General features: G+C 42.6%; 1 protein-coding gene across 1 annotated transcript; it reads left to right on the forward strand.

Moving 5' to 3' along the window:
- On the forward strand, positions 1-26062 carry CUNH6orf58 (chromosome unknown C6orf58 homolog). Its single transcript, XM_019538007.1, has 6 exons — positions 1-398; positions 7982-8065; positions 9202-9386; positions 11165-11280; positions 16928-17166; positions 25625-26062. Exons 1-6 carry the CDS (start codon positions 83-85, stop codon positions 25762-25764), a joined length of 1080 nt encoding a protein of 359 aa, XP_019393552.1. The 5' UTR covers positions 1-82; the 3' UTR covers positions 25765-26062.

The following is a 26062-nucleotide window of genomic DNA, read 5'->3' on the forward strand; positions in this document are numbered from 1 at the left end:
ATCACCTCTGCCCACCCTTTGAGTTTTGCAGTAAAAACTGGTACCTCATTGGCAAGCTGTAAACACTCGTGTTACCTACCTGATGTGTGCGATCCTGGATATGTGTGCTCCTCTCTCTGTGCTGCTGGCTGCCATTGCTCTTCAGCCAGCAGCTGTAGTATCGCTAACTCATAAGGATGCCTTTCCCCCGCTCTGGCACCTTGCTCCTGGAGACATTAAGGATTATTCAATGAAAGACAACAAAATCATCATTGATGCCTGGAACTATGAAGAGAGACTGGGAATGTACAAGATCATGCTGAACCACTCAAGCAAATATTTCACTGCATTTGGATCAAATAATGTGGGCAACATCCTGTGGGGTTTGCCCTTGCAGCATGGTTGGCAATACCATACAGGTACAAACTATCTCCTTCAATTACTGTAATAACAGATTATTTTATAAATCAATCATCTACTTGCATAGGTTCTTACTTACTCAACTCTGTATAATCTATTCTGAGTTCTCCCCTCCCAGAGTTAATTTGCTTGCTTGAAACTTTTGGAGCAAATGTGATGTCCTTGCAGTATTGAGCAATAGATACGGGACTTGAAGGTGCTTTTCTCATACATGAGGATAGTGCTACAGTTAATCAGCAGCCAAATACTGTTTTTAAAAATCCTGAGAGAGCAAAATAGATGCCATGAATTAACTGGGTAATGTTTTAATTCACTGTTTGAAAAATCATTTCCTATTGATTCAGTTTTATACCATGCTTTACAAATCTGACCTTAAACTAATAAGTAATAAGGTGATGGATAAGGGAAGAAGGGGTTGAGCTGTTTTGGGATGGGTTTTTTTAGTAGCTCATGAGATTTATTGGTGGCTTCAGATGAACTTTTAAAAAAAATCTGAATATTGTTGCATGCTTTTTAAAATACAGTTCAGCTTTTGCTGTTTTTAATTGCTTATATGTTTGTCAATTTTTTTTAATTGAAAATATTGACAAAAATATTTTCATGAGAACTTGTTGGTGTCTTCCTATAGAGTGTAGCTCCTAAGGTCTCATTTCCCAAAAAAATTATTATTTTCTATAATTATCATTCTTGTGGGTTTAATGTATCCCTCAGTAAAAAGGTCAGTTAGCAATTGTGAAAATAAATTTGCCTCTAACTTCAGAAGGTCTCACCAAAACTAAGTGGAGACTTATGATAATGATAAGGACTTTATAAAGGCTTATTGCACTGTAGTTGTTCTGCACTTAAAGTAAGAACTTCCACTTAAAACTAGACTATTTGAAAGCCCCACACTACTGACTAGTTAAGTCAGCATAAAGAAGGCATCAATAGCAGGAAGATTTATGGGGATTAGTCCTTGGTGAGGTAGGAACTAGCAAACACCTTGCTTCTTGAGGTCAGAGACAAATGCTGAAATGGGAAGTATCAGGCTAACAGAGTTCCTCAAGAATCACTTTTTAATATTTTCAAACTTAGAATGAAGAACAGGGGCATTGTTAATGAAATCTTGTGATGACAGAATAGAATCATACAAAAATAGGGCTAGAAGTCAATCCTCCTGCCAGAAGGCAGGATCAAGTACACCTAAAATGTTCCTGAACAGATATCTGTCTAATCTGTTCTTAAAAACCTGCAGGAACAGAGATGCAGTAACTTTCCATGGTAATGTAACTCATAAATCTCCCCTGCTACAGCTTTGCCATATTATTCCATGTCCTTTCCCCAGTAGACATGGAAAACAAGTTATTGCTTTCCTATTTGCAACAACGGTTTTATATTGTTATATATCCCTTCGGTCTTCTCTGAATGATACAAATACACTTATTTCAGTCTTTCCTTTGAGGGTAAGTTTATATACTTCTGATCATGTTGATAATTCTCTTTTGGACTCTCTCTCATTTGTCCACATCTCTTGACATGTATTGCCAGAACTGGACATGGCACTCATACCTTACCAGTGTTGAATTATTTTGTGTGCCTTACGTACAATGTTCATCTTCATACAACCTGTGTACAGAGGAACATTAGTACAGGTAAATCATTAGAGGAACATTAAGCAGAAAGAAACAGATGAACTTAAGGACTGGAATGATAGAAATGGAATGAAATTCAACAGTACAATATGTAAGGTTACGCACTTCCAAAATTTTCCGCAACAACCGGCAAACCATTAGTTGAAAAGGATTAAGGAAGAAAAAGGTTTAAGGGTTTGGCTTGATCACAGGATCACTGTGCTCTACCAGCATAATGTGGTATTAGAAAAAGAAAAATGTAATTCTAGATGTATCAGGTGAGGTGTATCCAAGTCAGAAAAAGTAGAAGAGTATTAGTGCCATTGTACAAAGCATTGATGAGACCTCATCTCAAACACTGTGTACAATTCTTGTCACTCATGTTCAAACTAGGAAAAGTGTAAAGGTTACTAAAGTGATCAGAAGAGATAAGACTGTCTTTTAAGAGAAGGCTAAAGTGCTTGGTTGAATTAGCCCAGCAAACTACTGAGAAAGAATAGTTTTTTTATAAAAGTAGCGTAAGGGTAAATACCAGGGAAGAAAAAGACATTGAAAGACAATGTTCAGTGTTGATTATTGCAAGGTAATGTTCACGTGGAAAAATAACCTCAACAATTCATACACAGTTCTGGACTCTGAACTAACTGTAATGACTCCAGAAAGAAACCTTGACGTCATTGTAGCTAGTTCTCTAAAAATATTGTCTCAATGTGCAACAGTCACTAAAAAGCCAATAAAATTAGCCATCATTAACAAGGAAATTGAAAACAAAATGGAAAATATCATCATGCCACTGTATAAATCCATGGTGCTCTCATATCTTGAATACTGTGCGCAGTTCTGGTCTCCACATCTCAAAAAGGATATAATGAAAGCAGAACTGGTACAGAGAATTATTCCTTCAAAAATACTTTTGGAAACCAGTTGTGGAAGTATTTCTTCAGGTGAAGTCAGTAGAAAATTTTTTCCAGTTTATTGTATATTAGAATCCTGTCAAGTTGTTTATCCTGGCACAAGTTTATGCCTTTGGAAAGTACAGCTATTCCAGAGTAGTATTTCAGAGTGGGATAGGAGGTGTTGTGACAGGTGAAGGATGTGGTTGTTCTGGGTAGCATTTTCCTGATTCTCCCTTGTGTAGTTGGCGCAGTCTGCAGAAAGCTTTTGTTACAGTTGATTTCTTTTTTTTTCTCCTGTGGTGGATTGCTGAGATCAGACTTCTTTTTGCAGGTATGGGACTGCTGCATAATAACAGACTATACATCTTGGTATAAGGCCTGGCTCGACTAAGTCCTGGCTAGAATGATCTAGTTAGGGATGGCCCTGCTTTGAGCAGGGAGTTGGTCCAGGTGACTTCCTGATGTCACTTTCAAACCTAATTTTCTCTGTTCTATGGGTGTGTCTACATGTGCATTTGATTCAGGAGCAGTTTACTCACGAGTAAACTACTTGCGAGTAAATGCTCCCAGGCAGGAGTCTACACATGCAGGGACTTGGTAGTAGATTTGCTGCTCATGGCAGAAATCTGCTTCTGCCACTGCCAGCACTTCAACAGTCCCCTGCAGCAGCCAAAGGGTCCCTGTGGCCCTGCCCCTTGCCACTAATTGGCTGTGGGGTCTACCTGTCATGTGGCAGACCCCTGATCAGCTGCAAGGGCTGTCCATCATGCAGCCCTGCCCCCCCACTGCAGTTGGTGGAGAGGAGTGGGACCACAAGACAGGCAGCCCTCACAGCCAGTCAGCAGTGAGGGGCAGGGGTGGCAGTCAGCTTGTCCACAGACCTTTGAGCAGGCAGCCTCCTCTCTGCAACTTTCCTGCTCCTCCCTCTGAGGAGCCAGAATTTTCTTTTCCATAATTTTTTTCCCCCATGGATTTTATGGATTTTGTGGACATTGCCTAGATTTCACACAACCTGAAGCTGGAGCCTGGCCAGCCAGAGCCATGCTCTGGGACCTCCTGGGACTCTAAGACACAGCCAGGAAGGGGGTCATGAGGAAGTGGAAAGGCAAGTATTCAGGTTTGAAATTTCAGGATTCAGGTTTATTGTTATGCAGAAACAAATCTTTTATTAGACACTTTAAATTCTTAAATGAACTTTCCGTTACTTGTCTGAAGCACTTACTGCAGAAGTGGGAGATTGTCCTTGGCAAGTAGGGAATCAACATGCATGGGCATATTTAGGATTTTGAAAAGCGGGGTGCATATGAGATAGGGTATTATCACATATAACACAACATGTTTTCCCCCAGGTAAAAAGAAACTAGAAGCTTTACTAATATGCTAACAGCCATGGGCTATATTATACAGTTTGAGATGGAAGCAAACCCAAATATAACTAATGGAATGTGCATTAATTTCCTATATCATACATTCTGATTTTAAAAGGCACAATGAACTAGACAAAAATATTCAGAAAGTGGGTTTTTTAAGTCCCATAATCATGAGAATTAAATGTACATCTCTTTTGGATTCATAAATCAAAATTAAGTCTTCTTGAGCATCTTGACAATGCATCCAGTACTTCACTGAAAGTTGTTTCCATATTTAAGTTAATGTTTCTACACCTAAGTTAATGTCTGCAAGACTGAGAAATAGGAGCTGAATTCCCAGAAGCAGCTAATAGTAGCATTGCAGAAGAAAGGATAGCTTCATTAGTGGAACATTAAGACCATTAAAAACAGGAGGGATGGCTGTTACCATCTGTGGAATGAATAGTTTAAAAGCAATTAGGTAGATTATAATAAGCCATGAAGTCAAGGGACTCTCTCATTGCTGCCTGAATAGAAGTGCTACTCCCACTGCCAGGCAGTGGGTTTTAAGCTGTGTGTAGACCAGGAATCGAAGCAGGGTGTAACTGTACCACTGCCCCCCACCCCAAATCCACCCTTGTCAACACATTTTGGGATATGGTTTTTCCATCTATACAGGTGACTGCCTCAACATTTTTAACTGTGACAAAGTGCTTACACAAATGCGGGTGGCTGGGGGTCAAGTCGGGCAGCCGCATTTTGGTAGGGAGGTGTCCACTCCTACATGTTGGCCTCCGTGTTCTCATGAGTTTGGGAGATCATGATACCTTTGGCATTAGTGATGCAGCACATCAGTCTTGGTGGTACTCAGTCTGGACCCTGCACTCTTGTGTGCCATCAAAGCTCTCCACTCGAAGGATTCAGCAAGAGCTGAAAACACCTTTTCCTTTTTCTGCCTCCTCTGCCTTCCATGATGGGCCATTCACTGTGCATCAGTCTCATGTCCCATCCTTGGAATGCTATCAGTGACAGAGCCTGTCACCTTACCAGTCACAGGTGTTGGGACTGAAATCAGAGCAAAGCAACAAACGGTCCTTGTAAATGTATCATACTTTCCTGATAAGGTGAAGAAAAGTACAACAACTGTTGCTCTACAGTTCTGTGAAATTCCTCATTCATGTACTAGCATGAAGTCGTTATTCATTTTCCCCAGGTCCTGGTCTCATTTGCCCCTACCCCTTTTCCCTTTTTTGCACAGAGGTGGCAAATCTCTGGAATTGTGCACTCCATGACGTTGGGGATGTTTGTATTTGCTTTCTGAGGACAGCTACTGCCCAACACATATCTATGTCTGGTCCCACATGTTTCAACCAGGGGCTTAAGAGGGCCATTGGTTGTGGTAGGGACTCCTGGCTCTCCGTTCTCTGGAGAATCCCTAAAACTTCTTCCTTGTCCTTGCAGCACATCTTTCTTGCTGATGTGTTGCTGCTGAAGGTATTCCTGGAAAGAGGAGCTGGTCATCTTGCTAAGAGGCAGCACCTTCCCCTGCTCCCCCTCTCCTCCATATACACCATGTTCCTTCTGGAAGACATGGTTCTGCCAGATAACTTTGAATTCCAAAGAGGTTGTGAAGTATGATGGATCCATCAGTAAGCTAGTCATCCTTAGGAACATGAAGACCTAATTTCAAAGCCACCTGAGAATGTGGTACCAGTTCCTTGTTCTGACTGACTTAACAAACAAGCAAAGCAACCATTGATCTGGCCCTTGCCTAGTGACCACTTCATCCTACTGTTCCCTGCCCTGGGGACAAACCCTACTCTGCTGCAAATGAAGCAACCGCCCAGTGCACCAGCGCAATTTGGCAGTAAGAGAAGTGCAAGCTGCAGTAAGGAAGCAACAAAAAGTGAGCAGAGAGGGCTGAGATAGCAGCAGTTCAGGGCCCAAGGAATGTACAGAGAATGAGAAAGGGGACACCCCAGATCACAAGACTTACAAGTTATGCCTCTGAACTTAAGGGAATAATATGGCTCTGCAGGTGGAAAGGACCTGGGAGTGCTCCCTACAACTTGGTACCCAGGGCTAGTGCCCCAGTCATCCACCCCTGGTTATGCTACTGACAACCAGTAGTAAACACAATTACAAAACACTATCAACTTATCATTGCACATTCTATGCAAACATACCAACAGACAAGGAGTGACTGCAATGCCACAGAAAGAGATCTAGATTTTATAATGGATCACAAGCTGAGCCACCAATATAATATTGTTGCAAAACAGGGAATCTCAATATTGCAGTGCATTAACAGGAATCCTGTGCGTAAGTCACAGATTGCTTCTTTCATTGTATTCAGCACTGATGAGGCTTCACCAGGAGTATAGGAATCCGTTTTGAAAACCACAGTCTTAGAAAGATAAGGACAAACTGGAGATCCACAGGAAAGCATAAAAATAATTGGCTTAACCAACACCAAGGGAGATGTAGTTTGGATATCACAAAGACCTTTTTGACTCTGATGATCAGTAAGCCCTGGAACAGCTCACCTACCTCAGTTGTGAAATGTCTATCACTGGCAGTTTTTATATGCAGGTTAGAGAAATATCTGTCTGTGTTGTTTAGACAGGTTCATCCAACCTTGAGGAAGGTTCAGATTAAGGTCTTCTCCCACCATATTTTTCTAGAATTCTGTGTGCCTCCTGGCTGGGTCCACACAAACAGGGGCATGCCTCTGCAGCAGCACAAATTTGTGCTGCTACTTTGTGCCAAAGTGTACACCCCCTGCCCGTGTGCTCCACATGCTGCAGAGAGGGAGGGGGGAGGAGAGGAGCTGGTTGGGGCATGGGGTGCCTGATCAGGGGTTAGTCATCCCCTGCATTGAGGCACCGTGTCCCAGCCAGCTGGGGAGCAGCACATGGAGATGGGGAGCCCCCACGCCAAGGCACCCTGTGCCCCAGGCAGCTCCTCCGCGCTTGGCTGTGGCACAGCGTGCCTCAAGATGAGGGAGTAGGCAGCCTTCAGCTGGCTGCTCCCCTGTCTCTATGTGCCTTAGCATAGAAGCTATACTGCAGAGCCCTGCCCTGTGCTGAGGCACCTGGAGCCCCCATACTGAGGTACCCTGCATGTCAGCAAGCCGTGGAGCTGTGGCACAGGGACCCTGCAGTGGACCCCCCCACACCAAGCCACTTGGAGACAGGTGAGCAGCCAGCCCAAGGGTGCCTGCTCCCCTGTCTCAAGACACCTTGCTCCCCAGCCAGGTGGGGAGTGGCTTGCTGGGACACACTGTGTCTCAGCATGGAGGCTCCACAGCATGCAGAAATGGGAGAGCAGGCAGCATGTCTCCTGGCACTCGCCCATCTGTGCATGTCTCCTGGCACTTGCTACTTTGATGTGGTTTGCGCCATGTTTTTCCAGGGTTTGGGGGACGTTTTTTGCTATCAGGAAGTCCTGGTAGCAAATTTTGCCCTAGCGCTGCAAATTAGCAGTGCCGTGCACTGATTAATAGGAAACTTGTGCAGTTTGTGTTGCTGTGCCACAAACCACATGTGCCTGCACATCTGGTCCCAATTCCTTTGAGGTATTGACTGTGAAATGAATCTACTGTATGAAGAGTAACTCTTTTATACCCTGGACCAAATGCCAAATGTTTGCAAGTCCTGCTGTTTTCAGTGAAGCTGCTTTGTGTGCATAAGATGACCATTTGAAACTCTATTTATTTTTGATTCAGGGAGATTAGCTCTTCCTCCCAATACAACCTGTGGCCATGGATCTGGAGACCATCTCTGCATATCTGTGCAAAGCTGGTGGGGCTGTGAGTACATGCAATTATTTTCTATTATTCAGGAAATTATTTCAGGCATAGAAGGCAATTCTGAATCTTTCATCCATTCAAACCTCCATAATTTAAAGCTATTTCAGTGTGAATTATTTTACAATGTAATCTCATAGAATGATACATAAAGACAAGGGAGTAGAATAAGATTTGATGACTTTGAAATTTCTGGCTACTGGAGGTGGAAACCTTAAATTTCACCTGGATGCAGAAAAGTGACAGCAAAAAACCACGTTCTCTGTTTGCTATTCTCAATAGTTATGGGTGAATATGCTCAATTTAATGCCAGCATCTTACACTACACTGGAAGGTTATTTGTATTAGTCTCAAGTCAGTAGAAGTAAGGGCAGGATGGCATCTTTGAGACGAACTGATTCAGAGAGGCATCAGGTTTTATAGGCAGCAACTTATTTCATCAGATGCCCCCCTGCTGTACTTTCTACATCTTGACTTGTGAAAATCAAGCTCTGTTTTCAGCCTTGGCAAGAAAAATATTGTAAACAAACTCAGTAGGCACCAGTGAAATTGTCTATTGCCATCCATTCCCAATGAAGACAAACTTTGGCCAGACAGCTTTATTGTCTCCCCCTATCTTTCCCCTCTATCACTTCCTATTGTTCATGACCTTGTTCCTGCTCATTTTCTCCTGACAAGGATTCTACACTAGCTGCTGGCCAGCTTCATGGACTTGTTTCATCTTAGTAGCCTTCATTGGTTGGCAGATATTTTCTTGTAGAGAATCCTATAATTAAGTAGCTAAAAGCAAGTTGGCATCTCAAATTAGACACCATCATGTGAAATAGGTATGCAAAATTTCAAAGGCTGCAAACTGATAGCCCCCCTTTTCACACCAGGATTATTTTTATGACAGGACAAAAAACAAGCAAACAGATGCCCTTGCCCCTTTTCATGTCCCGCATACCCCAAAATGTGAGCACTACAATTTCTGTTAATGATCTGTGCCTCTTTATCATGGCAGATATCTGCTCAGTTATGGAGCCATCCCTGCAGCTGGGGCTGACCTCACTCTCCAGCTGTTATGGGCAGGTGATCTAGGACATGTGTTTTACACATGCGCCCACTGTCATCTCTTTCTTTTTAAAAATATGCTATAGGTATGAATTACTACCTGGCTATCATACCATTTCTGGGTGCTTTGGAAGCTGGCTTTTTTGGCCAACTAAAATATCCAGTAGAAATATTACCACCGGAAGAGCAAAAAGAGGATTTCTGCTACAGTGTTTCTGACTGCCATTCCCAAATTCCAAAACTCATGGATGAATGGAAGGCCTATTTTGAGGTAAACAATTATTTTCATATTTGGTTATAAATGGACACAAAAATATATATTTTTAAAAAGCTGTTATTTTATTTTATAATCAGAAAGTGTGATTATTTTACACTAGTACCAGTGTCCAACAGGAGAAATCTAGATTAAATAAATGGTTACTACAATGGAAGAGAATTGGGCCCAGGCATTTTAAGGCTTATACACTATTTTATTACCATTAAAATAACTCTATATTTGGCTTGTGTCCCAAGTGACTTTGATAATATTGGTTCTTCTGAGAACTTGGGTGAGGTCATGCTCATACAGCTACATGGTGCAGCGGTGGGGAGGAGGGAGGGGTGCATCCATGTGGCATGTCTAGTGCGGCCTATGGTGCATGCAGCCCCCATTGGTATTGTGTGCCCCCCCTCCCCCAGGTACTTTGAAGTTGAACATCCCTGGCATGGAAACTTTCAAACTGCCAAGACACAGAAGTCCTGCCTACAATAAAAATATATAGAAAAACAAGGTCCACCATGGTTAATATCAATTTAGCTCTATAAGACTTTAGGAATCTACAGGAGACGGGTTTTAAAAGATCCAGCATAACCCAAATCCATGCTCCACTACATAATTTAGGAACTATTTTCTACTTGCTGTAGCAGGAGGGGTTATAAACCAGTCTGTTTATTGTTAACTTGCTTTTTCTATCCTTTTCCTCCTGGAAATCATCTTTGCAACTGAATTATCCACTCTAAGTATAGCAAATGCTCAAAGAAGAATTCAGTCTAAAGCCTGTGCTCAGGTCTAGCAACATTTTTACATATGTTAAAAAACTGAGTGGGCACCATGATAAAATGTGTCGATTTGAATAAATGCATCTATTAAAAATAACTGATGTGCCCTTAGATTATATTCTGGATGCCACACTTCAACAGGGACATGAAAAAACTTGAGAGAGTGCAGAGAAGAGCTATCTGTATGATCAGAGATTTGCAAGGCAAGTCATACAAGGAAAGACTGAGGGACTTGGGTCTCTTCAGCCTAAAAAAGAGGAGGTTGAGAGGGGACTTAGTAGGAGCTTACCACTATAGCAAGGGAATACATCAAGGGCTTGGTGAACAACTGTTCACCAAGCACCCTTGGGGAAAACCAGGAGTAATGGCCACAAACTCCTGGAAGATCGATTCAGGCTCAACGTTAGGAAAAACTTCTTCAGTCAGGGTGTCCAGACTGTGGAATAAGCTCCCTCCAGAGGTGGTGCAATCACCTGCCCTGGAAATCTTCAGGAGGAGACTGGACAGTCACCTTGATGGGTTCACCTGACCCAAGTTGCCTTTCCTGCCTAGTACAGGGGGGCTGGACCAGATGATCTTGCAAGATCCCCTCCAGCCCCTTACACTCTATTAATCTAATCTATGAATCTATAAATGCAACTATTCTGGTGTTATTAAATAGCTTTTATGTGTGACAAATTTCAGTGTGTGGCATTTGGTTATAGACTTGACACATAAGTTACTGGGTGAAATTCTGTAGCCTGTACTGTGCAGGAGCTTATATTAGATTATAATTACGGTATCTATGTCTGGATTGTATGGATACCCTGATATCCATGACTTCAGAGACTTCTTCCAAATTAATCATCAAGCTTTCAACACTAGGAACCACCGCATTCTAACTATTTTAAAGAAATTTTCTGTGATTAACAAACTATACATTTTTACAGTTGTTTCAAGATATAATAATTTTGAAAAATGCATTTTAAAATCTATTTTCTATGCTAGTATTTCTTTTTTCTTTTGGTTTAGTATCTGTTATCTGCTGGACAGACTCCTGCCTCAATAAAATTAGACGATGCTTTGAATTACTTGTGGAAAGCGCATGTAGCATCCATTGATTATGCACTTCCAAAATTCAAAAACAGGTAAAATAGAAACATAGATGTAATCAGTAAAGTGCACGTGTAGGTGTACCCAGATGGTGCATCTAGATGAGCATATACATGCAGTACGTGGTGCCACAGACAGGTCTGTGGCACGCACATCACACATGCAAGTATTCGCTGCACTGATAATTTGCAGTGCGGAGGATTTTTCTGGCACTACGAGATCCGTTGTTAAAAATACTGTGCCTGAAAAAAGTGGGACAGTGCACATGGTGGCAGCATGGGCGGTCAGAAACCAGAGCCTTGCCAGCTACAGTCATGCTCTGACTGCCAGCCAGGCTCCGCACTCCAGGTCACCACCACTGAAACCACAGGAAGCCGCTGCTAATTTTCCCCCAAGGAAAAGCACGTGCAATAGCACATGTACACTCAAATGGGTGTGCCCAGAGAGTCCTACTGTGCTTCTGCAAAGCCTCAGTAGCATATGCACTGAACAATGGTTGTATTAATCCATACTCCAGCAATGCCTATATTCCTTGCTTTTCATCTTGGTTAGGGGGAGGATGCCTACTCATCATTTTGGAAAAGCATGATATACTGAGAGCAGATGACCCCGTGCACTAAACCCGATACTAGGCCACGAAGGGTTGGCTGCCAGACCAGAAGTCTGGAAGTGACTGGCATACTGAAAACCAGCAGTCAACCCTTTTTTATACTGAGTATACTGGGTTGGCTGCCTGTCTGCAGTATGCTGCTCACTTCCAGTCTGCTGGTCCACAGTTTGCCAGTCCATGGTCACTTCTGGTCCATGGTTTGCCAGTCCGGAGTCTAAAAAGGTTGGGAACCACTGCACTAGACACTGTGTTATGCCCATCCACTCATTTATGCCCCCTCCTCTTTACTCTTGATTCACACATCTCCTCGTATGTATCCAATTTATTTCTCTAAGAACAGGCCTGGAAATGTTATGTCCAGGATTTAAGTTGAGAGATATAGCCTGCCTGAAGATTGTGAGCATTTACATATACTATGATATCTGATATAGTAGGCATACTTGATTGTGCAAATAATGCTAGGATATACTAATAAGTAATAATATTGCTAGACAGAACACAAGGTACAGAAATGTACAAGATTGTACATAGGATGAGAAAGATGCAATAAAACATTTTACTATATTGCTACATTATCTTATTACTCCATTTCTACATCATCGAACTTCTGTATTGGTTATTTATTACATGCTACCGTTTGAATATTCCAGATGAGTGTTTCTGTCACCTATGATTTCCAAGTCATCCACCCCAGTTCAGCCACTCATCAAATTATTTTGCACATACGAGGGATGTTTTGGTATCAGGATAGTTCCATATAGAACCACTCCAGCTGTGTACTATGCAATACTGATCTTAGTACCTTTCTTTATCATTTACAATGGTTGCTCTTTCCCAATATAAACCCATCATTGTTTTTTCATGAAGCCTTACCAGCATTTAACACATTTTTCTCCTAGATTTCACAAGGGTGAATACTGGCCATATGCAAGAAGGGTGGAGTTCCTTTTGCTGATACAAAACCCTGAAAAATTCAGCCAAGTGAACCTTTTTTCTACAAATCTATTTTTCTAGAAAAACAATGATTCTAGGATAAATTTCATCTGGCTCTGATATGAATCAGCAGAGGAGTGCAAACATATCCTAGAGGTGGCCATTATTCCAGGGTTAAGGTGCTAACTTAATTGTTAAGTATTTCCCACCTAGGCAGATTCAAATATTCTTTAAATGAGACTACTATGACCTCAGAGGTAAATCAAGCAATCACCCACTGCCCTTCCTCTATAGCTAATTTGCTACAATTAGTAAGGAGGCGAATTACCTGTTTTAATTAGAATTTTCACTCCTGAGCCCAAGAGTCACTTCTCTTTAAAGTTTCCTTGGGTATATAGCAAATTGGACATGAGAGCTTAAAAGGCCCCAGCATGGCACTGCTACTTAATTTCAACTGAGTGCTAATGACTACATCTAAATAATGGCTTAAACACTTCAAATAAGATACAGGTAGCACTTACCATAAACCCAAAACTGCAGTCCAAAACTTTGTAAGCCTAGAGGTGCCTTAACTCCCTGGACTCAGACCTGACTAACTTGAGAGTTTTTGAGTTTCCTACAGTCCTGCTTTTGTGAATGACTGAACTGCTTCAGTCTGATCAGCTAGGTATGTAGGTGCCACCTAAACCGAACTGAGATTTAGACAGGAGGCAGTGCCTATGTCCCCAAAAGGGCCTGATCCAGGAGACATGCTCAGGGCAGGCATAAGACATAACCACAAGTTTAGGTAGGCTGATTAAGAAATGACAGTGATATTGCCACACACCTTTTATATAATAGCCTAAGGATTAGGATGCCACATATGAAACAAATGTCTTGGGTTAGGATGCCACATATGAAACAAATGTCTTGGGTACTGGCCCATGTTCCTAAGAATGCTTACAAATTCTATACTAAACCACCATTGGATAACAATCAGAAATAGTCCTGGAAGGGGAAACTGGGACCCAGACCTGTTTGACCTGTCTTTCCCCAAAGTGAATATCCCAAGTGATAGGCCACAGAGACAGGCCCCCTTCCTGGGTTCTCTCCTTTTAGGTGGTATGTGCCTTTACTTGCAACTGTCTTGTGACTCAAACACTACATTGTGGGATGGGAGGCATGGGTTTGAACCCATCAGATTGAGGAAGAACTGCACTCCCCCCACTTTATAAGTGGGTCCTCTAACTATTGTGCTACTATACTAAATGTGTCCTTCACTTTCTCCAGCTTTCTCCTGCTACATGTAAAAAGTATTAGTGATATCTACTCAGTCCCCTTGAAGGAACTGTAGGTATGTTTGCTCTGGCTCAGGAGTGCATGGGGCCCTGCATGGAGCACAGATTTAGATGCCTAAGATTTGGAGAGGAAAGGATCCCTATAGGCTAGCCCTAGATAGCTCCCTCCTCCATGATCTAACTTATAACCCACTCTGAAGTATCTGCCTCTGCCTATACACTGCTTAGGGAGCCTTAGAGTTCTCAACTCCACCTGGAACTTAGAAGTGAAGTATTGTGATGCTTAGCTAGCAAATGCATAAGTTCTTTATCAAATTTAGCCCTAAACCAGTAATGCTGAAGGAAGTAAGGGGCAGGGAGACTTTGAGGGCACAGACAGAAATTACATTTTTCAGATGATTGGCCCCCTGAAATTACTCTACATCCATGCCATGACATATTTGCATGGCTACAGAGTGCTTTTAAAGTGGCCAATCATGCAAAAAATTAACCCACATCAAATGAGGTATCAGATTAAGGTGCTCCACTTTGAAGCACCTTAGAGAACTTGTGCTTCCTAGAGTTAATCTATCATGTGATCTGGTCTGGGCTGATGCAGCGCAGCCTCATCCCCAGTACTGTCTAAAGGAAGAAAGGTGCAGACTGGGGTTTGCCTGGGCTGAGCTGGAGTTGGGGGAAGATAGATTGGAGCCCCCACCTCATGGCCCCCCCTTCAGTCCACCCCCTAAGGGTCAGACTGGGCAAACTCCAGCTCACAACTCAGTTCTCCTTCCCTCTCCATCCTCTTTTCTTACAGACAGGATGGGAGCTGGAAGGAGAGGTGGGATTGGGGGAGAGGGATGGCAGGCTTCTACAGGAAGTCTCAATCCCACCCTCCCCAACCCAACAGGCATACATCTGTTGGGTCAGGAGGGGCTCTAGCTCATGGCACTTTATATAAAGCACCATAAGTTAGAGCAGGGGCCTGTACATCTGTCAGCACCCTGAGTTGCAGTAGAAATAGGACTGATTAGCCTGGGCTCAGCACTGCAGTAACATGGCTATGCTGCTTATGGTTCTGGAGCTAGTGGCTAAGGACAGACATTCAAAAAGCCTGAACCTGAATTGATTCAGTCTTTGCAGGTTAGTCTAATCTGGCTAGGCTAAATTAGTTTTATAACTGGACATATATATGCAGGGACATGCCTGCAGTGGCTCAGCGTAGAAGCCTAGGGGTGCTAGAGTAGCCCTCCTTTCCCTTCTATGGCACTGAACTGAGGGGCCAGGCCCTGGCAGGATGCTCTGATTATTCCTTCCCGCCACCCCACAAGGTGCCCAGAAAGGAATGTTTATCACCCCTAACTCAGTGTTTATCAACCCATTAAGAAAGCAAAGCCTTTCTCCATTAACTAATGGAGCTCTTCTTAAACAGCTCTTCCAAGGAAGGACATTAAGCTACCTGCTGATTAGTTCAAAAAAGTCTGTTTGCCTGTTGTCTCCCATAACACGGACCGTAGCCAGCATGTGGTATGCTAGCTAATGCTGAGGTATCTGCGTAAGGCAGAGGGGAAGGGGAATAATCACTACTTAGCAGGGAGAAGCCAGGCAGATGCTCTCTGTCTGCAAGTCTCTGCTGGAGCTCTGGCCAAGGAGCAGAGGGGAGGGGCCAGCCCTGCTGTAGAGCAGAGAGCTCCACCCAGCCTAGAGAGCATGATGTGATACTGTGGATGTCAGGTTTATCTCAAACCAGCAAGAGGTCTGGGACAGACATTGCATAAACCAGTTTGACCTAAATTATTTAACTCTGATACTACATTCAGCCAGGTTTATCTCAAACTGGTTTCAGCCATTTTTAAACTGGTTTATGTGCACTGAACATCTGTTCTGTTACAGGTTTAAACCAGTTTCTGATCACTTAAACCAGTTTATGTGTAATGTCTGTCCCTAGCCAGTGTGTGCAGAACCAGCTGAGGTAACTGCATGGTACTGACTTGTGCCATATATCCGCTGATAGTAAGACTTTCTTTTAGCACCCTCTTCTTTACAAACTTTCTAAAAACAGTCCTTTCCCACTTGACTAGTTGATGTAACCCAGCTGCCTTGTACAGCTCTGGGAATCTGTCTCCATGCTTCTTTCTGATGTTTGGTTGACTCTATGGCCTAAATGCTATTTCACCTCTAAGTTTCTCCATCAACTGTCCTAAGAAATGTGTGTCTAGTCCTAATTCACCCTGGGAGAAATGTGGCTCTCTTATTCTGATATCAGTAGCTGTTACCAATCCTAGCTGGTCCTAAAAAGTACAGGGTTCTCTCCTGTTCTTTCATTCAGGAATCCTTACATACTCACATTTTACAGAAATCTACTTTATTCAGAAGAAGGCAGCCTACCCGCCTTCAGTCCAAGAGCCTAGTGATTAGAACAGCTTCTGACAAAGAGTCTGACCGTGTAGTAGTCTGATTTGAAATCAGCCTCTGCCCTAGTTAAAGTCAATCTGCTGGGCAGCCAAAAGTGAAAGAGTCCTGGGGTCAGAAGAACATGAATTAAGCCGTAAAATTCTGTGCCTCATATAGCATGGCATTATCCTTTTAAGAGGGCTCTGGGTTCTACCTCTTCCTCCCAGTGCTATTTCTGTAGTTCATAGTGAATAGTAATTGGATACAGTTGACTACTTTATTGCTCTTTGTTTAGTAGAAATAATGTTGAGCTGGTACCATTTGTAGCCTCAGTTCCCTTGAAGTTGATGGAGATGAGAATCTCAGCACCCATCAAGATCTGATTAAAAATATTTTACACTGTATTAGATCAAATTCAGTATAAATGGTAAACTAATGAGTTCTTGGGCTTAAATTTATCTGTTATGTTCCCATTTTTATTTCTTTCAGATTAAAATATCTCTCAGGCCCTGAGTCAAATTTTGGGAAAAATTGGGCAAATGGTGTGGAATTCATTGCAGCTACACATTTTCCTACAGATTTACGGAATACAAGTGAATACCAGGCATTCTTACCACCAAGACTACTTGTTGAAGGAGATGCAATCCCATTCATTGGTGATTTCAGTCCAGAGCAGAACAAAGTCTTGCTTTCATTGTGTGTTCTTCATAAAACAAATGAATTTACAGGTAGGCAACACATATGTGGTATTTTTCTTCTATTATCAAAGGAACTTTCTTTACAAAACAACTTCCTGTTGTGTCCAGTTAAATTTGAAACAAGATGAAAGGCTACAAAATTAGTTTTATAGCACCACCTTGTGGAGATAAGTAGAACTCTAATCTCCTGTAACAATAGCAGTTCACTTCTCAAATATATTTTTCTTAGAGAAAAATATGTTTGAATCTTGAAGAGAAATATATTACTATGTGCAAAATCCATTATCCAAGACTGTAGTCTCTAAATTAGGTTAAAGTTTTTCCATCTATAAATTATGCTGAAAATCCCCTTACTTAGATAAATTCACTCTTGAGGTGATGCTGTATTGTAAAATAAAGATGTCTTAGAAGTTGGAATGGAATTTTTGGCCATTCATTATTTATATCCAGCAATACAGATTATTATGTCAAATGTGTTCCTGGGACGTAGCATCATTTTTGTGATCTTAGTAGTTCCTTGGGTCATTTTGAAACTATTTTCAGATACAGAACTTCTAAGTGGAAATCTACATATTTGAGGTGGAAGGGCCTTCTCACAAAGGCAACCGAATTTGTATTGAAAGGATTTGTATTCAAAGGACACTGGCAACACATTCAAGATAGATTACCCACAGGAGAGCTGTGCTTTAGGTTTCCAATCTCCATGGAATCTTAGCACATACAAAGTCAGCAAGAATGTATTTGATTACCATTCTTTGTACAACACTGTCAACATGTACTTGGCAAGGTACAGTATTACATCTAAAAGACAGCCTTATTGTCAAGTAATGGCTCTTGCATCTAGTTGGGAAGCTGATAAGATCTAGTCTGTCTGATCTCTTCCTGAAAAAGGCATTATGTGTACAGCTAAGGAAGAGATGCCAAGCTGTTTTGCCCAGTGATTGCTTTGTGTGTCAGGATTAGAATTTAGAGTTGCATATGATTTGGGACTGGAGCCACTGCAGGGATTGGGGTCTGAAAAGCTGCATTCTCAGGAAAGTGAGACAATGAGTTTTAGGGTCTTAGTACACCTTATGCTGTGAGCTGCAGAAATATTGATAGGTGTTAGTGCTAGCGTGGAGTTTAAAGCAGTCACACCCTTAGTCTAGAAACCTTCTCTGACTGTCCCCAACCTGCACAGCTATGACTTGCTACTAGACTAGAGGCCTAGTAAGCAGGGGCAGAACTAGAAGTTGCCACTAGAGGGCTGGTTAGCCAGGACAGGCTTCCATACTAGCTCTACAGGCAGCAGTATAAGAGATCCTGGGATAATGGAGGACTTCAACTTGGGCAAAACATCTGGGGGAGTGGCCACATCTTAATGGAACAGGAGCTGTATAGTGCGGATCAAAGATAATCCTGCTCTGAAGTGGCACAACTCTGAGCCATAAAACCAGGTCTTAAAACCACTTTAAGGTGTTAATGTGAAGACAATTCAGGTGTTAATATCTCCAGAAGCCTCCCCAAATGACCATGTAACAAAGCCCTTAGACGGTAAGTCTGGAGTTGACTGAAACTTGGTTCATCATGGCCATGGGAAGGGAAGCAGGGGGTTAGCAGTCAGCTTCAAATGAACTTTTAACTTGTGTTGGTTCATCTTTGTAGCTTGATGCTACAAGCTGGTGAATGATTCTTGTGAGGTGCCAAGTCTTCTGTACACCTGATAACTGTAATGGTACTTGAAGGTTTTCAGCACCTCACAGAACTGGGTCACTGAAATGTAAGCTCTGGAGAAGGAAAGTGTGTATAACGCCATGATTGTACAGCATCCCATAAACGTCTTTTACAAAATATGTTTTTGTTATGTGGAAGTTGTAGAGACTTGAAACAAAATACAAAAAAATTTACATAGATAGGCAATAAAACCAGACATGCTCAGCAATAAATCAGTCCTGATTGCCTTCTAGTTTTGACTACTCACTTCTGTCCTCCATTTCCCACTTTCTAACTAGCCAGGAACTATACTTATAGACCTATTGGCTATCTGTGTTAGGTTCTGATCAATTCCAATATGCATGGTTTCCAAATCTGGTCATACCTATGGCCCTATAGACTATACATATAGTTTGTCCTGGTTTTTGGCTTTAGTAAGTCAAAGATGTACACCTCGTTATCATAACTACAGACTAGGAAGCAAGGCAGGAAGAAAATGTGGCAAGGTGGCACCTTAGAGACTAACTTGTTCTGAAAGGCATAGTCATTAGCCTACTTAGTCAGATGCTAAGAATGGTCTTGCAGAGAGCAAGAGTACTAAATAAAAAGGAATAAAGTAATTTAAACACAAACAATAGGGAAAGGGGGAAGAAAGGATAGGGCAGTGGGCACTGGTAAGAGAGGCATGGCTGGGGTCAAGAGATCAAAAGGAATAAACAAAGGCTATAATCCACTGAGGAACATAAGGGCTATAAAAGAATCCAGAGCATCTGTTTAGACCATACTTTACACAATCTATGGGTGAATTTGTTCCACAATCTTGTGTTTGATTTGGTTTTAAAGATTTGTTGTTTAAGAACAGTTGCTTTGAGTTCCAGGGATGTTAAGTTGTTCTGCCATAAGCTTGTGTGTCTTTCTGAAACCAATATCAAATCAGTGTCTGTTGATTCCTTCACATCTAGGTCTCATAATTGTCCATTGTAAACACCAGAAAGGCACTGTAAATTGGTGATGATACATGTTGTTGGTAGAGGACCAGGTGATGAATAAACTCCAAGTATCATCGTTCATGTTGTCTGGTCCAGTGATGATGTCATCTGTGTTGATATAGGGGCACAGCTGGCATCTAGGTCTGTAGCGAGGCCTGGTGGCTTGGTGAGAATAGGATTTAGGTAGTCTGTTGCTGAAGAGATGCCTTTTGAGAATGTGGGACTGCTCATAAGCCAAGACACAGTGGACTGATTTGAAAGAAAGGTTTGTCTCTCCCTACACAGTTATAAGTGATTATTACCTGGCATTAAACTTCTGATTTTCATATATCCTGCATATCATAGTATAGCACTAGTGTGGTATATGGAATGTTCTTTCCAGCAGTGGGAGGTCCAGTCTTTCCCTGTGATGCCCTGTGGGTGCAGTTTGGTTGGTGTTGTTCTCCCTGCAAGCTGTCAGTGTGTGTGTTCCTGAATCCTGTTTCCCAGTAAAGATACAGCTGGTCTCTGCTGACTGCTGACTCAGGGACAGAACCCCAAAGGCATGGAGGTCTGAGTGAATACCCCATCTCCAGACCCCAATGGCTTAAAGTAAACATTATACCATGTCATAAGTGACCTGTCTCTCGGTGGAGTCACCAGCAGCCTGATTAAGGAGGTTACAGCTTTCACCAGCAACTAAAATAAATAAATAACGGAGCATGTCAAACCTCCATCAGCATCGTCCTTTACTGCAAATCTTGGGGAGAATTGGAGCAGATGGGAACAGAAGCTTCAAATATACCTTGCAGTCACAAAGGCCAAGGAAGAGGCAGAGGATTATAAAATTGCAGTCATGCTCCACTGCATTGGGAATAAAGCCCTTGAAATCTACAACAACATGCAAGGGGTATTTGCAGACCCTAATAACAAAACCCTTACAGGAGGTGCTAGCAGCCTTCAAGAACTACTGCGAACCCAGGACAAACCCTGACTTTGAAGGGTATCAGTTCTGGCAACTTAGATACAATGAGACTGCAGGCATAGATGATTTTGTTACAGAGCTCAGAAATAGAGCACAGCATTGTGAATTTGGATCTGCTGAGGATGTTATGTTGAGGGACAAAATTGTCTCTTCAGCATAACTGATAGCAAACTCAGGGAAAGGCTCCTGGAAAACCTCTTCCTCATCCTAGCACAGGCTGTGGATATCTGCAGGGCAAAGGCTCTCACAAGTGCCCAGCCTGCAGAAGCAAATCTATATGCAGTTTAGCAAAAGCAAAACTGCCATTGCATTTTGCAAAAGCAAAACAAGCCCCCAGTGAAGTTTACTTCACAGGAGGGTCATCAAACTGCAAAAGGCAAAGTTTGCAAAAGGTGTGGAAGCACATACAAGCCTAGATCCTGCCCAACTTTCAGGGAAACTTGTTACAAATGCTCTGGTGTGAACCATTTTGCAAAAATGTGCAAATCAAAGGGAGAGGATCCAAAGTCTGAAAACGGAGTCAGTACCCTACATATGGGCACTAAGGGTGTGTGAAACAGGCCCTATTTGATTCAGATTTGGCCTGAATCAGGAACAGTGATTCAATTCATTGATTCAGATCACTGTCCCTGTTTCGATTCAGCTGAAACTGAAGATTCAGTGCTGATTCGGAGAATCAGTGATTCGGACATAGACGCAGCTTTAAATGTTTTTTCTACATACCTTGAAGTAACAGGCACAGCTTGTGAACCCTGCAATCCTAGGGTGGGTGAAGTGCTCCACAGGACTGAGGTGAGGGGGGGCATCTACATGCCCGGCAGCAAACCCAGAAGTATATTGGAAATACTTCCAGTCGCCAAGCCGGAGAGGTGCAGGGATGCCCCCAAGCGTGCTGTCCAGCAGACTTGGAAGTGGACCGGAAGTGCTTCTAGTCCACTTCTGGGTCTGTGGCCAAGCATGCTGGAGAGCCCCCTGCACTTCTGTGGGACACTCCATGCACCCCAGCATCGCAGCATTCACGAGTCACCTGCTACCTAGAGGTCTGTAAAAGAAACATATAAAGCCGTGTCTATGTCTGAATCTCTGAATCTTTCTCAATCTCTCCAAATCAATTCAGACGGTTCTGATTCAATTCAGATAAATTAAAGAGTCCCCGATTCAATTTGGATTCAAAGATTTGGCCACTGAATCAGGCCAAATCTCCACCGAATCAAATCAGGAACCAAAGCTTCACATAGCACTAATGGGCACAATGTCAGTAAAGCAGCACTTACAGACCTTTGATAACCTGGGTGCCTGGTATAGCACAGTTATGATTGCTAATTTGCCAGTTTATTTTAAGTTAGATACTGGAGTGGAAGCAAACACGATTCCAGTAAACGTAGTAAAGGCTCTGTAAGGCAAAATACACAAGACTTAACCTCATGTTGTATTGATTTCATTTGGCAGTGCACTCATCCAACCAAAAGATGCAATCATTGCACACTGCAAATCTGGTGCTAATGAATCTGATTTAACTTTTTACATAACTGACGATAGTGACCCACCATTACTTGGTAGGGTGGCATGCACCACCTTAGCTCTCATCAGAAGAGTCCATGGAATGACCCTGACAATAAGGCAAACCTTCTCAAACTATACCCAGATATTTTCTAAGTGTAGTGCCTATTTCGCAGTACCCACCACATCTGTGTTGACCTGGCAGTACCACCAGTGGTGCATGAGTGTAGAAAAATTCCCTATGCAACCCTCGTCAAATTGAAGACTGCCCTCAAAACGCTGGAAGCTATGACAGTCATTATGAAGATGACTAAGCTCACACCCTGGGTCAGTAGCCATGTAATCACACAAAAGAAGGATGGCTATGACTTTTTCTAGATCCATGAGACCTCAACAAGGCAGTGTTGAGGCAGCACTTCTTTATTCCCAGCATAGAGGATGTGCAGAGGAGCTTGTCAGGTGAAAAGCTGTTCACTATTCTTGATGAAAAGGATGACTACTGGCAAGTCAAATTGGATGAGGAATTGGCAGCGCTATGCACCTTTAACCATGGGGGCGGTACCACTTCAATCACCTTCCCTTTGGTATTAAGTCGTCTAGTGAAATATTCCAACAGAAGAATCATGAGTGCTTCAGTGACATTCCAGGAATCCACATAATCATGGATGATATGCTCATTGCAGCGGCTACCAACGAGGAGCATGACACTATCCTGAAACAAGTCCTGGAGAGAGCATGTCTGAAAGGAATAAAGTTTAATAAGGACAAAATACGGTTTTTAGTCGACAGCGTTGGGTATATGGACCATATCTTCTCACAAGCTGGTGTCAAACCAGATGATGACAAAATGGAAGCCATCAACAGGATGCCCCCTCTAACAGACAAAAAAGGCCTTCAGAGACTCCTCAGAACCATTCAGTACTTGGCACAACACATTGCATGAGTCCAGCCTGAGGGACCGCTGAGAGCACTTCTCAGGAACGACGGTATTTGGCAAAGGGGACCTGAGCATCAGGAAGCCCTGGAGAAGCTCAAGCAAACCATCACGGTGGCACCTGTTCTCAGGTACTTTAGCCAAGCAAAGCAGCTGGAAATCCAAGCCAATGTGTCCGAAGATAGCCTAGGAGCACGTCTGTTTCAGCAGAAGCAGCCAATTGCATATGCTTTGAGGGCTCTAACATGGTCTGAGAGAAATTAAGCTCAGACTGAGAAAGAACTTAAACTTCTGGAAATTGTCTTTGCCATGGCGAAGTTCCACCAATATGTGTATGGTGCCCAGCTATGGGTCCAGTCAGAGCACAAACCCCTGGAAGCAATTTTTGTGAAGCCCATAGGAAAGGCTCCAGCATGGCTACAGAGGATGTTGTTGCAGCTCCAGAAATATGACATCCAGATTCTCTATACCAAAGACTGACACACTTTCGAAGCCACAATGCTTGCTCTTCCCCCTGAACCTGATCTTTTCCACTCAGAAAAGCTAGTTCACAATCTGACTGAAACAGAGCCACTCAGTGGCCAGTTATTTCAGCAGTTATAGGAGCACATGAAGGCTGACAGGGAACTACAAGTCCTTAAAGCCCAGCAGCTTAATGGATGGCCAAACAGGCAAAAAAAAGTTAAACCTGAACTAAAACCTTACTGGCCTCCTAGAGACCAATCCAGATTCAGGATGATTTATTTGCTCAATATTGGGCCAAAAATAATCATTCCACGTGCGGTGAGACCAACATGTTGTCATTGCTTCACTTGTCCCATCAAGGCATACAATTTCAGAAGCATGAGCTTGTCAAATCATGTATTAAGCCTAAGATGAATGCCTACATCGAGCAATAGATTGCAAATTGCAGGCCTTGTCAAGAGTTCCAACCCAGTACCCAGAAAGAGCCCATGATCTCACATGACATCCCAGACCTGCCTTGGCTAAAACTGGCAACAGACATTTTTGACCCTTATTTGATAACAGATGACTATTACTCCAAGTACCCAGAAGTTTTGCACCTGCCCAACAAGACAGCCAGCATGGTAACAGCCAAAACGAAGTCTGTATTTGCTCACCATGGCATACCTGAAGAAATTGTCTGTGATCATGTGCCATTTGCAAGTCACATGATGAAGCAATTTTTGACTGATTGGGGCATAACCATCACCCATTCTAGCCCAGGTTATCCACAATCCAATGGTCAGGCTGAACGCATGGTTCAGACCATCAAAACAATGTTTAAGACAACTTTGCAGGATGGCTCTGATCTATATCTGGCTTTACCCAATTCCGGAGCACGCCCATTATGGGTCTTAAGTATGCTCCAGCGCAGCTTCTGATGGGGATATTTTTGCACAGTACCCTCCCTGCTACAACAGCCATGCTGACTCCCAGACTACCATCGAATGCCTCCCACAAAATGCAGAAACTTCAAAGGTGCCAAAAAAAGCACTGTGACTACACAGCTACATTCTTGCCACCTCTATGAGAGGGGAAGAAAGTAAGGATGCAAACAAGTACAGGTTGGATACCAGCATCCATTATGGCAAAAAGGGGATGAACTGCATTCCTATGTGGTAAACCCCTCCTCCAGTAATGTCTACAGGAGGAACAGAAGACACTTAAGAAGATATTACTCATCAGTACCAGCAGAACATGTTGATGCACCTTGAGAGATGGCAGCAGAACAAACATCAGAAGTAAAACCAGATCACCAAGAGCAAGAGTTTTGTTATGTTTCCAACTATCCACCAGTACCCACAGAGACAGCTAATGACACAATGCAAACTAAGAGTGAACGTGTGGTGAGATTGTCTGTGAAGTACAAGGACTATGTAATGGGATAGCAGTAAAGGCTAGACCCCATCAATGAGTAAAGCACTAGCAACCTCTGACTCCACGATCCTGAAACATTCTGAGTTAAAGTAGCTACTGATGAACATTCAACTATTTAAGAGGAAGCTCCCAGAGCTAAGAAGGGTGATATGGTGTATAGAACGTACCTTTAAGGGGCCAGCAGTGGTATGGTGCAGTCTTTCGCCCTGATGCCCTGTGGGTGCGCTTTGGTTAGTGGGGTTGTTTTCCCTGCAAGGTACAAGTGCATGTGGTCCTGAAGCCTGTTTCCCAATAAAGATAAAGCTGTTTATCACCCCACTGGTCTCTACTGAATGCTGACTCAAGGACAGAACACAAAAGGCATGAAGGTCTGAGTGAGTATCCCATCCCCGGACCCCAACGGCTTAGAGTAAACATTATAACTAGGGTTTAGCAGAGATGGTCTTCTTGCCCCAAATGTACTGAAACTTGGAACAGACTGTTTTAATTGAGCTGATTGAACAATATTTCTTGTTGTTTCTTTCCAAGGAGGAGCCTTCCTAGCATTCTGGAGAATGGCTATGTCCACTGAAGAAGGGAGAGCAGCAGGCCGAAGTCTTATTCGACTTTTGATTTCAAGTGGGAACATGACACCTGATGCAGTGGGAATATATAAAGGTTTGTGCTGAGCTGTTCTGTCTGCACCTGGTTTCTTGACAAAGCACAGTTCCAACATGAGCCTGATGGATTTAATCATTTAGGTGATCTGGTCAAATTCACTTCTTAACACAGGATTTCCTGAGTAGCTACATGTGTGCCATGAATCAATATCATTATTCCTAATTTTCCTAATTGCTCCTATTCATTTAGCTCATTTTCTCATGATTAACATTCCTTAAAGAAAACAGAAATGAAGATGCAGTGAATTTGCCTTATAAATGAATGCATAATGAAGAAAAAATGCAATAAAAGCCAGTTGAAGTCTAA

This window comes from Crocodylus porosus, unplaced genomic scaffold (assembly GCF_001723895.1).
Source record: "Crocodylus porosus isolate Cpor-Errol unplaced genomic scaffold, CroPor_comp1, whole genome shotgun sequence".
NCBI classification, from domain to species: domain Eukaryota; kingdom Metazoa; phylum Chordata; order Crocodylia; family Crocodylidae; genus Crocodylus; species Crocodylus porosus.